Here is a 15,761-nt window from a genome sequence, read left to right as displayed (position 1 = left end):
ACTTAACCTTCGAGACAGAGCTCCCTCACCTGTCTGGCTGCATCTCTCTCACAAGCATCCTATTTTAATAAATCTACTTCTTACGTATCACTTTGGTCTCTTGCTGAATTCCTTCTGCACTGAGACACAAAGAACCTGAGCCTCAGTTACGTCCAGATGACAAGTGAGTGATTCTAATTAAAAGACCGTGGGTTCAAATCCCAATTGGGGTTTTGGCTGGGTTCAAGTCCCGGCATGTGCATTCAAGTCCCAGTCTGAGGTCCATGGTTTCAAAGGCTCTGGAGCCAAATCAGTGGGTTAGAGCATGAGCTACACAGGGAAGCAAGAGCTCTAAACTTCAGGCAGAAGTTACTTTAACTATTCTAATGCAACTGCCTCATCTGCAAAAACAGGGTTAATAAAAGCACCTACCTTATAGGGTACTGTGAGAATTATATGTAAAGAGCTTAGAAGATAGTCAAACACTTCATAAATATGAGTGAACATTTTCATTATTATTAACAAAGCCCATACCATACAATGAAATTTGTTCCTTGGCTTTTATGACCTTGAAAGTGAAAGTTACTCAGTCATGTCTGACTCTTTCTGACCCCATGAACTATACAGTCCATGGAATTCTCCAGGACAGAATACTGGAGTTGATAGCTTGCCCACTATTATTCACCTCCTCTCTGACTTCTTCAATTGCTTACCCTGTTCTGGTTTCTGTCAACGTTCTAGCCTCACTGCTTTTCTTTCTCCCCACTCTCGGCAATCTCACTGAACTCGTAAGGCTCCACCTCTCATCTGCATGTGGATGAAGGAAACCTGGACTTCTCTCTCCTGAGCTCCAATTCAGACTGCCTAGTTGAACACTTAAGTCATCACTGTATCTCAGATTAGCAAATCTCCTTTCTCTAGGTCTGTGAAAGGACAAGATTTATAATAATGAGCCCAGCAAGAACTGGGAAATGAGATTAGCTTCTGAGAGTTTCACTTAAACAGTAAAAGCAGTGATGTCTCCAGAAAGAGAATGGATCTGAAACTCATTTTGGGTTGGCCAAAAGGTTCATTCATGTTTTTCCATAACATCTGACAAAAAAAACTAAATTAACTTTCTGGCCAACCTGACAGAGCCACACATCTTTAATCAGACTTAAAGTATTTATGTATATCAAAAGAAAAAACGTGGCAGTCTACAGCAACCTATAATGGCAAGTTATAGAAACAAAGGAAAAGAATAAAATACTTAGGAATATATCTACCTAAAGAAACAAAAGACCTATATAGAAAACTATAAAACACTGATGAAAGAAATCAAAGAGGACACTAATAGATGGAGAAATATACCATGTTCATGGATCAGAAGAATCAACATAGTGAAAATGAGTATACTACCCAAAGCAATCTAAAGATTCAATGTAATCCCTATCAACCTACCAGCGGTATTTTTCACAGAACTAGAACAAATAATTTCAAGATTTGTATGGAAATACAAAAAACCTCGAATTGCCAAAGCAATCTTGAGAAAGAAGAATGGAACTGGAGGAATCAACTTGCCTGACTTCAGGCTCTACTACAAAGCCACAGTCATCAAGACAGTATGGTACTGGCACAAAGACAGAAATATAGATCAATGGAACAAAACAGAAAGCCCAGAGATAAATCCACACACATATGGACACCTTATCTTTGACAAAGGAGGCAAGAATATACAATGGAGTAAAGACAATCTCTTTAACAAGTGGTGCTGGGAAAACTGGTCAACCACTTGTAAAAGAATGAAACTAGATCACTTTCTAACACTACATACAAAAATAAACTCAAAATGGATTAAAGATCTAAATGTAAGACCAGAAACTATAAAACTCCTAGAGGAGAACATAGGCAAAACACTCTCCGACATAAATCACAGCAGGATCCTCTATGATCCACCTCCCAGAATTCCGGAAATGAAAGCAAAAATAAACAAATGGAACCTAATTAAAATTAAAAGCCTCTGCACAACAAAGGAAAATATAATCAAGGTGAAAAGACAGCCTTCTGAATGGGAGAAAATAATAGCAAATGAAGCAACTGACAAACAACTAATCTCAAAAACATACAAGCAATTTATGCACTCAATTCCAGAAAAAAAAACGACCCAATCAAAAAATGGGCCAAAGAACTAAATAGACATTTCTCCAAAGACGACATACGGATGGCTAACAAACACATGAAAAGATGCTCAACATCACTCATTATTAGAGAAATGCAAATCAAGACCACAATGAGGTACTACTTCACACCAGTCAGAATGGCTGTGATCCAAAAGTCTGTTAGCAGTAAATGCTGGAGAGGGTGTGGAGAAAAGGGAACCCTCTTGCACTGTTGGTGGGAATGCAAACTAGTACAGCCACTATGGAGAACAGTGTGGAGATTTCTTAAAAAACTGCAAATAGAACTGCCTTATGACCCAGCAATCCCAATTCTGGGCATACACACCAAAGAAACCAGAATTGAAAGAGACACATGTACCCCAATGTTCATCGCAGCACTGTTTGTAATAGCCAGGACATGGAAACAACCTAGATGTCCATCAGCAGATGAATGGATAAGAAAGCTGTGGTACATATACACAATGGAGTATTACTCAGCCATCAAAAAGAATACATTTGAATCAGTTCTAATGAGATGGATGAAACTGGAGCCGATTATACAGAGTGAAGTAAGCCAGAAAGAAAAACACCAATACAGTATACTGACACACATATATGGAATTTAGAAAGATGGTAATGATGACCCTGTATGCGAGACAGCAAAAGAGACACAGATGTGTAGAGCGGACTTTTGGACTCAGAGGGAGAGGGAGAGGGTGGGATGATTTGGGAGAATGGCATTGAAACATGTATAATATCATGTAAGAAACGAATTGCCAGTCTATGTTTGATGCAGGATACAGGATGCTTGGGGCTGGTGCACGGGGATGATCCAGAGAGATGATACGGGGTGGGAGGTGGGTGGGGGGTTCATGTTTGGGAACTCATGTACACCCGTGGTGGATTCACGTCAATGTATGGCAAAACCAATACAGTATTGTAAAGTAAAATAAAGTAAAAATTAAAATTAAAAAATAAAATAAAAAGAAACACAGGAAGTGCTATGTCCCAGGGGTTCACGAGCTCAGGGCAGATCTAAGCCCAGGCACAGGAGGGGGAAAAGGGTATGAATATGGAAATCTTGTGCTGAACACAAGATCTTCCTTGTATGTCCTTAGAGTCACCTGACAATTAGGTTCACTCAATGAAAATTTCACTTCATCTAACCCCACTTGCTCTGAGTCCATACTTTGCTATTTGTTATGTAAATTCTTTCTATGGATCTGCTTCCCAAACAGATCTGACTCCAGAGAAAATGTTTTAGTCATATAGTCACATGGATATAGTGTTTTTATTTCCAATCCCTGTTACAAGGATTTTTCATGATGAATTAATCAAGTAACTTTTGGTTACCCTGTTAAGTTTCCACATAACCTTAATTACAGAGAAAAGAGCTGATCTTACCAACATGTTGTTGTTTGATCACTAAGTCATGTCTGACTCTTTGTGACTCCATGGACTGCAGCACGCCAGGCTTGCCAACATGAACATTTCTATTCTCTATGGCAGTTACATTTCACATTATGAATAAACTGATTAAAAGCATGAGTTCTGAAGACAAATGCCTAACTCTGGATCCTGTTCTGGATTCTACTAGTTTGTTCTGTGTGTGTGCTTAGTCACTCAATCATGCCCAACTCTTTGGGACCCTCTGGACTGTCGCCCATCAGGCTCCTCTGTCCACAGAACTTTTCAGACAAGAGTACTGGAGTGGGTCGCCATTTCCTCCTCCAGGGGTCTTCCCAACTCAGGGATCAAACCCATGTCTCCTGTGTCTCCTGCACTGCAGGCAGATTCTTTACCTGCTGAGACACTGGGACCCATGAGCAAATTACTTGATAATTTTGTGCTTGTTTCCTTATCTATAGAATGGGGATAATGAGTATTCACACCTCAATGAACTGTCACGAGGAATAAAAGAGAAAATATACAAAGCATATAGAACAACGTCTTGCACATAAAAAGTGCTCAATTAAAAAAAAGCTGTTGTTATCTCAGAGCACTTGGGCTGCTCAAGTTGTTTTGATCCTGGCCTGATCCTGATGTGTGGACCCAATCAAATGCTGCTCCATAAAATGAGATCCTGATCAGCTCCAACCTTGCCGTAGACAAGGAGTCCTTAACCTAAAGGTCATAGTGAGCTTTAGAAAAATTTTTACTCAAAACTGAGTATAAATGGATGGTGTGTATTTTTCTGAGACAAGGGGTCACAGCTTCTCAATAACCCCAAACAGATTTTTAAATATAAAACAAAGCCTACTGTCTTAATATCACTACCACTTTAATCTATTTTTCTCTTCTTATATAATTTCTACATCTTCTCCTAGGCCTCTTTCAATAGGTTACAACAATTTAAAAATTCTCTCTATGCAATATTATCTAGTATAATCCTTCCCTTTTTCAATACTGCCAGGTTACTTCTCAGAATAACTGTGGCAATATTACTTCCTTTGCTCAAAAACATGACTACTGTCTTAACATCCAAGTATCTTCACTGAGCACTCAAGCAACTATGGCATGGCTATAATCTGTCAGGCCTGTCCTCCATAAATGGCCCTAAGGGAGTGAGTCACTTGCCACTGCAGATTCCATGCAACTTTCCTCCATGTGTCTGTCTTTAAACCAGTAAACCAGTAAATCAACACCCTCCTTCAATAGTCCATGTGTTTAACACATGGAAAAGGACCATTAAAATGGGTGCACACAACTGTGTACCGGGGTTTCTCAACTTTGGCATTACTAGCATGTCAGGCTGGATAATTCCTTGCTGTGGAGGGCTTTCAGACACAGTGTCAGAGGTTTACAACACTGGGGGAAGGGGGAGGAGCAAAACTGCTCCTGGCTGAGAACTGCTAATTTATTATAAGAAATATATTTAATTTCCTCTGATAAACAGTAAGTTCTTTGAGGATAGGGACTATGGCCTTTTTAATTTTTATATTCTCAATTTTACCTAGTATGATGGTTTATGATAGGTTTAGATAAATATCTGTTCTCTGCTGAAGTTAGAAGACAGAATATCCTAACCTACCATATTCCAAGGATTTCTAGATATTCTGTAAATACGAAACACCAAATTTCAACCTGTTAAGTAAAGCTTTTAAAAGGTAAAAATGGCTGTCATTAACATCGCTGTAATTTTCAACAAACTCTCTCCATTACAGTTGTGCTCTAAAGGAAATGGCTATAGCACTACAAAACATAAGTGGGAAAAAAAAAAACTTAAGTGGACAATGGACTTCCACATCATATGTATGATAACAGTATTCTATCCCTAAGGACTTACAGAAAAGTAACAGAGATTACTTCCTCCTCCCTTCAAATATCCTATGTATACAGGATATAGTGTTATCTCAGTTAACTGCCTAGAAACACTCAAAGCCTATTTGGTGAGAAAGGCAAGGCTTCAATGGAAGGTTGCTAAATCAGGGTAAGTTCCCTAGACCAGTGGTTCCTCAATTCTTGCTGCATATTAAGAAGTCTCTGAAGAATTAAAAAGAACGTATCATTGAGCCTCCCTCCAGACCAATTAAATTAGATTCAGGGAATGGTACTGAAGATTAAAATTGTTTTAAAAATCCCCAGTGGATTCTAATTTACAACCAAGGCTGAGAACTGTCCTAGACTGGTTCAAAATCTCATGTACCTTGACAGTTAACATAAAAGGCACTCTTTTTAGAAAAGTTTAAGCTCAATGGAAGGCGGAAACTTACTCTCTACCTTGCTGACTTGGGCCTGTACATTAACACTCAATCTTGAATTAAAAGAGCTGCTAGCTTTTCCTGGGAGAGGCATTACAAAGAAACTCATGACAATCCCTAGGCTGCCTTCTCTGCCACTTCACAGGTCTGGGCACTTACACTCCTCTGTACTTGGTGCAGTTACATTCAGTTCTGTCGGAAGCGGCTGCTGGCTGGGACTAAGAGCTGGCGCGGTTATCGAGGTATCATTGCTGTCACTGGTGGTCTCTTCGGAAAACAAGTCTGATTGGCTGTTACTTGTACTTGGAGTGGAATCATCGTCTGGCTGTTTCTTTTGAAAATCTGAAGAGAAAGAGTGAAAAGAACAAGTTTAAAAAAGGAGCTCACAATTACCTTGGATATTAGAAAATAATGAAAGTGTAAAAATTAAAACTAATTTGAGTGATTAAAAAATGTAACTAAAATACTGATAAAAAACCTTAGAAAATTGGTGGAGAGTCAATGAGTTAAAGATTCCCATGGTCCGTGTATTATTCAGGTAAGTGGTGGACATACTGATTTTAATGTAAGACTCAGAAAAGCCAAATGCATGTTAAAATTTTAGGGGTAAACAAGGATAAAAGGAATAAACAAAAACTGTTCAAACCAATACTGGACAGATTAGAAGGTGGAAAACAGCCGAGGAAAAAAGCAGGGTAAACAGAAAACAAATAATAATGTTCTAGGAGTAAGTTCAGATATACCACGCTCCTCCGTCCAGGGGATTTTCCAGGCAAGAGTGCTGGAGTGGGTTGCCATTTCCTTCTCCAGGGGATCTTCCCGACCCAGGAATTGAACCCGGGTCTCCCGCATTGCAGGCAGACGCTTTAACCTCTGAGCCACCCAGGAAGCCCTACCACTAGTGGTAATAAATGTAAACAGGCTAAAGTTAGCAGGTAAAATACAGAAAATTAAAACTAAATAAACAAAATCCTGTTTGGAAAATTATGGCGTTTCCAAGAGACATACTAACAATATTAACGTGAGAGAAAAATTTTAAAGTATATAAACAAAACACCAGTAAATACAACTGATTAAAAAGCCAATCATAGCTACAAGCACTGTAAGGAAATGTAAACTTTGAAGAAAAAGCATTATGAGAGGTAAAGAAGATCATTATGTAACAGCAAAAAAACAAAACTACCACAAATATAGAACAACTCATTTAATCTATATGTACCTAAAAACAAGGCCTCAAAATATGTAAAGCAAAAATAATTGGAAATCACTGGAATCTATGGGATTCAGTGATTGGAATTTATGGGAAACCAACAATTAGATGATGAATTATTTTCAAACACATGTGGAATATTTATAAAAACTGCCTAAAACCTGGATAAATTCTGACCACACATGTTATAAAGCAAGTCTCAACAGATAACAAAGAATTAGTAAGAAATAGGCATTATTAATTGACTAGAGAGTAATTAAGTTAAAAACTGGTAATAAAAATCTTATATATCTGCAAGTTTTTAAAATGCATTTTAAACTCAAGGGTCAAATGAGAAATTAGAAAATATATATAATTAAATGATAATATAATTACTACTTATCAATATCCAGTGAAGACAAAGATGCAGATACATTATCTGTAAGTCATTCTATTAGTAGGTATATATCTCAGAGAAAATCAGCACACAAGTACAAGGATGTCGATTATATACTGTTTGTAATACTAACAAGTCAGAAGCAACCTAAATGTCCATAAATCATAATATATTCAAATAGTGGAATAAGGTACACAGTAAAAATCAATGACTATTGCCACAACATATTAACATAAATAAACCTCAAAATTATGTTGAACAAAAAAGAAAGTCACTAAATAATATAGTAAGATTGTACTACATAAAGATTAAAAACATGCAAAACAAACCATATATTCTTTAAGAATATGTATCTCTAAGTCATTAAAAAATTAACACAGTTCAGGACAGTGGTTACCTCTGAGATTGGCAGTGAACAGTGGGATGTGAAGTGAGAGCTATGCAGAAATATTCAAAATTATAGGTAATGTCCACTGACAGAGAACAGATTAAAATGGTATATTCATTCATTTGATAAAATAATGTATGGCAGTTAAAATATTAATAAATGAATAGAGCTGTAAGTACAATAGAAAATCTCAAAAACAATGTTGAGAGGGAAAAGCAAGCTACAGAAAGATATGTATGTCTAATGTCCTATGTGTGTTTTGCTCAGTCATTTACTCCGTGGAAGAAAAGTTATGACCAACCTAGACAGCACATTAAAAAGTAGAGACATTACTTTGCCAACAAAGGTCCATCTTGTCAAGGCTGTGGTTTTTCCAGTACTCACGTATGGATGTGAGAGTTGGACTATAAAGAAAGCTGAGGGCCGAAGAATTGATGCTTTTGAACTGTGGTGTTGGAGAAGACTCTTGAGAGTCCCTTGGACTGCAAGGAGATCCAACCAGTTCATCCTAAAGGAGATCAGTCCTGAATATTCACTGGAAGGACTGATGCTGAAGCTGAAATTCCAATACTTTGGCCACCTGATGTGAAGAACTGACTCATCAGAAAAGACCTTGATGCTGGGAAAGATTAAAGGCAGAAGGAGAAGGGGACGGACAACAGAGGATGAGATGGTTGGATGGTGTCACCGACACAATGGACATGAATTTGAATAAACTCCAGGAGTGGTGATGAACAGGGAGACCTGGCGTGCTGCAGTCTATGGGGTCACAAAGAGTCGGACACGACTGAGCAACTCAACTGAACTGAATGCTCATCGGGTCCAACTCGGTGGCTCCACAGACTGCAACCTACCAGGCTGCTCGGTCCATCAGTTCAGTTCAGTTCAGTCGCTCAGTCATGTCCGCACAGAAGTCTCCAAACGGGAATACTGGAGTGGGTTGCCATTTCCTCCTCCAGGGGATTTTCCCAACTCAGAGATAGAAAGTTGCACTGTGTTTTCCCAAAGCTTTTCTAATTTTCTGTTGTCACTGAAGTCTTTCCAGGGCATCTGAAACCTTAGATATGAACTGAACAAGGATCTTCAATTCTATCTGTAATTTTTTTTATATCTTAAAGCCAGTGGTATGTATGTGACTGCTTAAAGAATTATGTTTAGTCTCTATATGCTTCCTTATTAAAAAATCTTATGCTAGACTATGAAGCGGCTTCCCTGGTGGCTCAGACGGTCTACAGATAATACTGTTCTGTATCAATTCAGAGAAGGAACACAAGATCCTGTACACTCCACATCACCTTATCTTTTGAACCAGAGAAGCTGCGGTTATGCTCAATAATCTCATCAGAGTCACTATTCTGACATATTCTGAGCATAAGAATTGCTAGCATTTATGTTGCATTTACCATGTACCAGGCACTGACCTAAATGTTTTATCTATTTAACTCATTTACTTTAATCCTCCGAACAATCCAACCAAGGGAGGTATAAATTACCACCACTTCATTGATGAAGAAACTGAGGTTTGGAAATTTTAGGTTAATTTGCTCCAATAGCTAGTAAGCAGTAGAATCAAGATTTAAACACACGTTTATCTGACATGAAAATTCATGGTCTTCAGTCTTAACCACAGGATGAAAAGGCCTCCATGTCAAACCCCCACCCATTTACAGCATCAATCCAGCAATGGATTTAGCCAAAGAATCACTAACCTGCTGTGCCCATCAGTGACTTAAAGCCTCTACTACTTCTGTGTATTTATTTCTCCTAGCCACTTTGTTACTCTTCAGTGTTTTGACACTTAATGGCTTATTATCCCAATGTTAGTTGTACAGCACTTTTAGAGAAAAAGGTACTAAGTGGAATAAAAATATTGCAGATAATGCTTTTTTTAATATCACGTCATCTCATTAGCTCTATGTCAATAATCATTGTGTCCCTCCTATAGCCACTTCTTTAGCACTTAATTGGAAATAAGACCCTAGAAGAATTGAAATTGAGTCATCATTGTACCTTTTAACAGAATCCCCAATGCCTCAAGACAGACACACACACAGAATCACTCACTGAGGCACGATAACTCTTTGAGGTTAAATCACACTGGTGTCCGAAGACAATTACCAGGTCCCACCTACACAATCTCCAGCCCATGTTTACCGTTTCTTGATGTCGAGGTGCTCCTCTTTAAATAAGTTTTCTTTTGTGAATCTGCAGCTGACATAATGTACCTTCTTTTAACCCGTCTTCTCACTGATGTCTTTTATGTACCACCACAGGACAATGGTGTGAAAAAAAAAAATCACAGGGCTAACAGTATTCTTCACAAACCGAATTGGCTGCAAACAATTGAACTAGTAGAAGCTTTATACACTCTCCATTTCAATTCAATAAAGAAATCAGAAATAACAGAATTTTACAACCAGAATTAACTTTAAAGTTCCAGCTCGATCCTCTCACTTTACAGATAGAGAAAGCAAGAGCCAAGAAAGTTAATGCAACTCACCAGATGAATTGTAAGAGTTAATTGTAAGTTTTCTAACTCCCAGGCAAAAGTTAGCAGCTTATACGATACAAAAGCTTTAAGGCAGATCTAGAATCAAATTCGGACCTTGCATACGGCTAAGAGCAAATTGTTTACTCTTTGGAGGTCTTGTCCACAACGAAAGGAACGAGTTTTTCCACCTCTCAGGATAGTGGGGATTAAACAAGATAATGCACATAAGGTATCTGCACATATTCAGTTCAGCTCAGTGGCTCAGTCATGTCCGACTCTTTGCAACCCCATGGACTGCAGCATGCCAGGCCTCCCTGTCCATCACCAACCCCTGGAGTTTACCCAAACTCATGTCCATCGAGTCAATGATGCCAGCCAACCATCTCATCCTCTATCATCCCAATCTCCTCCTGCCTTTAATCTTTCCCGGCATCAGGGCTTTTTCAAATGAGTCAGTTCTTCGCATCAAGTGGCCAAAGTACTGGAGTTTCAGCTTCAGCATCAGTCCTTCCAGGGAATATTCAGGACTGATCTCCTTTAGGATGAACTGGCTGGATCTCCTTGCAGTCCAAGGGACTCTCAAGAGTCTTCTCCAACACCACACTTCAAAAGCATCAATTCTTTGGTGCTCAGCTTTCTTCACAGTCCAACTCTCACATCCATACATGAGTACTGGAAAAACCATAGCTTGACAAAATGGACTTTTGTCAGCAAAGTACTGTCTCTGCTTTTGAATATGCTATCTGGGTTGGTCATAACTTTCCTTCCAAGGAGTTTAATTTCATGGCTGCAGTCACCATCTGCAGTGATTTTGGAGCCCCCAAAAATAAAGTCTGACACTGTTTCCACTGTTTCCCCTCCATTTCCGGTGAAGTGATGGGACCGGATGCCATGATCTGTTTCCTGAATTAATTTAAGCCAACTTTTCCACTCTCCTCTTTCACTTTCATCAAGAGGCTCTTTAGTTCTTCTTCACTTTCTGCCATAAGGGTGGTGTCATTTGTATATCTGAGGTTATTGATATTTCTCCCAGCAATCTTGATTCCAGCTTGTACTTCTTCCAGCCTAGAGTTTCTCACGATGTACTCTGCATATAAGTTAAATACGCAGGGTGACAATATATCTTGACGTACTCCTTTTCCTATTTGGAACCAGTCTGTTGTTCCATGTCCAGTTCTAACTGCTGCTTCCTGACCTGCATACAGATTTCTCAAGAGGCAGGTCAGGTGGTCTGGTATTCCCATCTCTTTCAGAATTTTCCACAGTTGATTGTGACCCACACATTCAAAGGCTTTGGCATCCTCAATAAAGTAGAAATAGATGTTTTTTCTGGAACTCTCTTGCTTTTTCCATGATCCAGCAGATGTTGGCAATTTAATCTCTGTTTCCTCTGCCTTTTCTAAAACCAGCTTGACCATCTGGAAGTTCACGGTTCACGTATTGCTGAAGCCTGGCTTGGGGAATTTTGAGCATTACTTTACTAGCGTGTGAAAGTGAAGTCGCTCAGTTGTGTCCAACTCTGCAACCCCGTGGACTGTAGCCCACCAGGCTCCTCAGTCCATGGGATTCTCCAGGCAAGAACACTGGAGTGGGTTGCCATTTCCTTCTCCAGGGGATCTTCCCGACCCAGGGATCGAACCCAGATCTCCCGCATTGCAGGCAGACGCTTTTAACCTCTGAGCCAACAGGGATGAGTGCAATTGTGAGGTAGTTTGAGCATTCTTTGGCATTGCCTTTCTTTGGGATTGGAATGAAAACTGACCTTTTCCAGTCCTATGGCCACTGCTGCGTTTTCCAAATTTGCTGGCATATTGAGTGCAGCACTTTCACAGCATCATCTTTGAGGATCTGAAATAGCTCAACTGGAATGCCATCACCTCCACTAGCTTTGTCCATAGTGATGCTTCCTATGGTCCACTTGACATCACATTCCAGTATGTCTGGCTCTAGGTGAGTGATCTGCACATGGGCACTCAAGAAATGATAGTCATTAAAAAGAAAAAAAGTCTAAAAAGAAAAGAAAATGATAGTCTTTAGATAAAGAACCATATCTTCCTTTTAGCCCTGATGTTTGCATTATAGTTTTTAACCTCTTGTTTCTCTCTTTCTGTATCATTCAGCATCTAATTTATGACTAGAAACAGAAGTAAAAAAACGAAACTCCAGAAGTCTATTCCAAGGACAGAGGGAGCAGATATATATTCCATGTAAAAAGTAAACAACAAAAATAGGCAGACACTGCCTCCTGTTACCCTACTCTGGAATAGTCACTCCATTTGATCCAGAAACAGAAAAGACTTGTTACTTGCTGGTTTACAGTTCTCATATAAATGTGAAAACTAGAGCTCTCCAAGCTTATCCATCTTTTTGAGGGGAAAAAAAAGGAATAATTATCTATTTTTGTAAATTGGTAGAGTTTATCCTATATACAAATGTATAAATTTGGCCTTGAATAAAGTTTCTCCAAAATAAACTGTTTGGAAAACCTAAGTTAAAACTTTTGAATTTTAAACAGACTGCTGCTGAAAAGGGAACAGAAGCCAAGATCTTGGCAGTTTATCTTATTATCAACTAAGGAGGAAAATAATTTCTTAACAAACGTACTCTTAGAACCTGAGGTATCCAGGAATGGGATGGTTCCATAAGCTAAAAAAACTGACCTAATGCCACCAGCTGAGCCAAAATGACCAGTAAAGAAGTCCCTGGGGCTGGTTACAAACATACTCACTAGACATATTTTTCCCCGTGATTTTCAGAATGATTTTTCTGACAGGTCAGTCTTCTTAATGCAAACTGCACCTCAAAAGACTGGGAGCACCAAGAAAGCACATTGTCCTTCCTGCTCTGCTGACATGCTCGTTCACCTGGGCCGTCTCACTGGGACTACATTCTATCTAGTCATTACTCAAAACTTATATGTATATGTGTGTGTGTGTATATATATAATTTATCTCTTAGATGAAACTACACAGATTTGGCAAGATGATTAGCTCACTTAAACTCCCACCTGCTTCCAGTTTATGATCATACCTGTCTTTTTGAATGATTTGCCACTCTCTTCTCCAGGGTACCTCCCTGACTCAGGGACTGTACCCAGGTCTCCTGCATTGCAAGCAGATTCTTTACCATCTGAGCTACCAGGGAAGCCCTTCTTCAAGGCAGAGAACACATAAAAGTGATTTGGAAAGGATTTCGCTAAACTTTTTCTTTAAAAATTAATTATTTTTTTTTAAAAACGTTCCTTGGTAACCTTTTTCCTCTTCATAATATACCGATTAGTTTTCCTTTGTCACTTATAGATCTCTGTGATCACTGATAGGCACAAGTAATGTCCATTTATCATACAGAAACCAAGCCAGTTCATTTTTGTTCAGTTCAGTTGCTCCATCATGTCCAATTCTTTGTGACCCCATGGACTGTAGCACACAAGGCCTCCCTGTCCATCACCAACTCCCAGAGCTCACTCAAAACTCATGACCATCGAGTCAGTGATGCTATCCAAACACCTCATCCTCTGTCATCCCCTTCTCCTCCCACCTTCAATCTTTCCCAGCATCAGGCTCTTTTCAAAATGAGCCAGTTCTTCGCATCAGGTGGCCAAGGTATTGGAGTTTCAGCTTCAGCATGAGTCCTTCTAATGAATATTCAGGACTGATTTCCTTTAGGACAGACTGATTGGACCTCCTTGCAGTCCAAGGGACTCTCAAGAGTCTTCTCCAACACCACACTTCAAAAGCATCAATTCTTCAGCACTCATCTTTCTTTACAGTCCAACTCTCACATCCATACATGACCACTGGATAAACCACAGCTTTGACTAGACGGACCATCTTTGACAAAGTAATGTCGCTTTTGTTCTACATTTCAAATCAGCAATTTTTCATGCTGTAAGCAAGATTTCATCAAACTTCCTCAGGTTATATCGCTAGAAGCACATCAACGAGGTAAAAGAGGATGCATATTTTTAAAGCATTTGGCACACACTGTCAGATCTTCTTGGCAAAATTCCCTGTGATTCCCCACAGCACAAGACTTACTATGGTGTGTAAGAATCATCTGTTCACTTGTCAGTCTCCCACATTACACAGGCCCGGGACAGAAACAGTGCTTCATAAATGTTAACTGGATAAGTAAGTGGCCAAATGTTTTTCAGCAGAAAGCCTATCACTGAAATACATTTCAAATTATTTTATCAATTGTTATTTTAAACCCTTCAAAAACTACTCTGTGTGTCTCTATGGGCAGTCCTAAGCATTATCTGGTTTAGCAATTCTAGAAGATGAAGTGCTATGAATTTCTATTTTCATAATCAATAAGGAGAGGTGAGAAATTCAACTTCATTTACTCTAACTCATTCATTAAATCTATCTGGCCACTAATAAGGCATCTATAGCATTATTACAGACCACTAAATCTGGATATGGCTTAAACTGGAGGTGAAAGAGGAACTAAGAATTAAGTGCCTCCTGTGAATAAGACACTCTGCCAGAGAACTTACATTCATTTTCTCATTTAATTCTCAAAATAAACTGGGTGGCAGATTTCATCTCCACATTTCAGCAGAGGATAAGAAGCATGGCAAGTTTGGGCAACCTTCTCCCTCCTAAATATGCTGGAGCTAGGGTGTGAGACCCCATTTCTGGTAACTCTCATACCGAAATTCCCACTAAAGAATGCATCATCAAAGCAACCTTGGCCCAACCTGTAGGGTGACTTTTCCAGTCTCCACTTTCCATTCCCAGGCTCCAACCCCCCAATATGACTCTGTATCACAGATGACAACTCCATGTTGCCACTGGGAGCTTTAATTTGGTATTTCACACCATAAAATGCTTCATGTTTCAAGTACCCAATTAAAGCAAAATTGAAATGTTGAAAATAAAAATTCAGTTCTGATATTTCCAAAGTCTGATTCATGCAAGGCACTGTATAATATAAAAAGCCTCCTCTAATGAAATAGGGTCCTTTCTCCTCTTTTCTTCATCCCTTCTCCTAGTTTATCTCCACAACAGGCTACAGCTTCCTCCCATAAACACATTTCTAGGTTTTTAAAGCTTCACATTCCCACTCCAACCACAAACCTTAGATATCAAATTTTAAAAAGCCACAAACCCATTAGCAGTAGCCAACCAATTCACAAGTTAGAGTTCCATTCCAGCCTTCTAATTAAAATCTTAAACTCTAGTATTTAAATGTTAATCTGGGGCCTCAGCAAAAAACAAACTGGTTTCATCAAGAATGACCAAGAAGCAAAGGACAAACTAATTCCCATTAAAATCTTAAAATGCAGTCACCTTCAGTTCAGTTCAGTCACTCAGTCATGTCCAACTCTTTGCGACCCCATGAACTGTAGCACACCAGGCCTCCCTGTCCATCACCAACTCCTGGAGTTCACTCAGACTCACGTCCATCGAGTCAGCGATGCCATCCAGCCATCTCATCCTCTGTCGTCCTCTTCTCCTCCTGCCCCCAGTCCCT

At 39.2% G+C, this 15,761-nt stretch overlaps 1 protein-coding gene across 2 annotated transcripts in view; it reads right to left on the bottom strand.

Moving 5' to 3' along the window:
- ZFAND3 (zinc finger AN1-type containing 3) overlaps positions 1 to 15,761 on the bottom strand; it is a 316,184-nt gene that overhangs the window by 72,733 nt on the left and 227,690 nt on the right. For both annotated transcript variants that reach the window (XM_069564258.1, XM_069564259.1), the window contains exon 3: positions 5,978 to 6,160. In XM_069564258.1, coding sequence (XP_069420359.1) covers positions 5,978 to 6,160 — 183 coding nt within the window. The remainder of the gene's footprint in view (positions 1 to 5,977; positions 6,161 to 15,761) is intronic.

Source organism: Ovis canadensis, chromosome 20, assembly GCF_042477335.2.
Source record: "Ovis canadensis isolate MfBH-ARS-UI-01 breed Bighorn chromosome 20, ARS-UI_OviCan_v2, whole genome shotgun sequence".
Lineage (NCBI taxonomy): Eukaryota > Metazoa > Chordata > Mammalia > Artiodactyla > Bovidae > Ovis > Ovis canadensis.
Note: the sequence above shows the minus strand (reverse complement) of the source record. Positions and strands in the feature narration are given on the sequence as shown.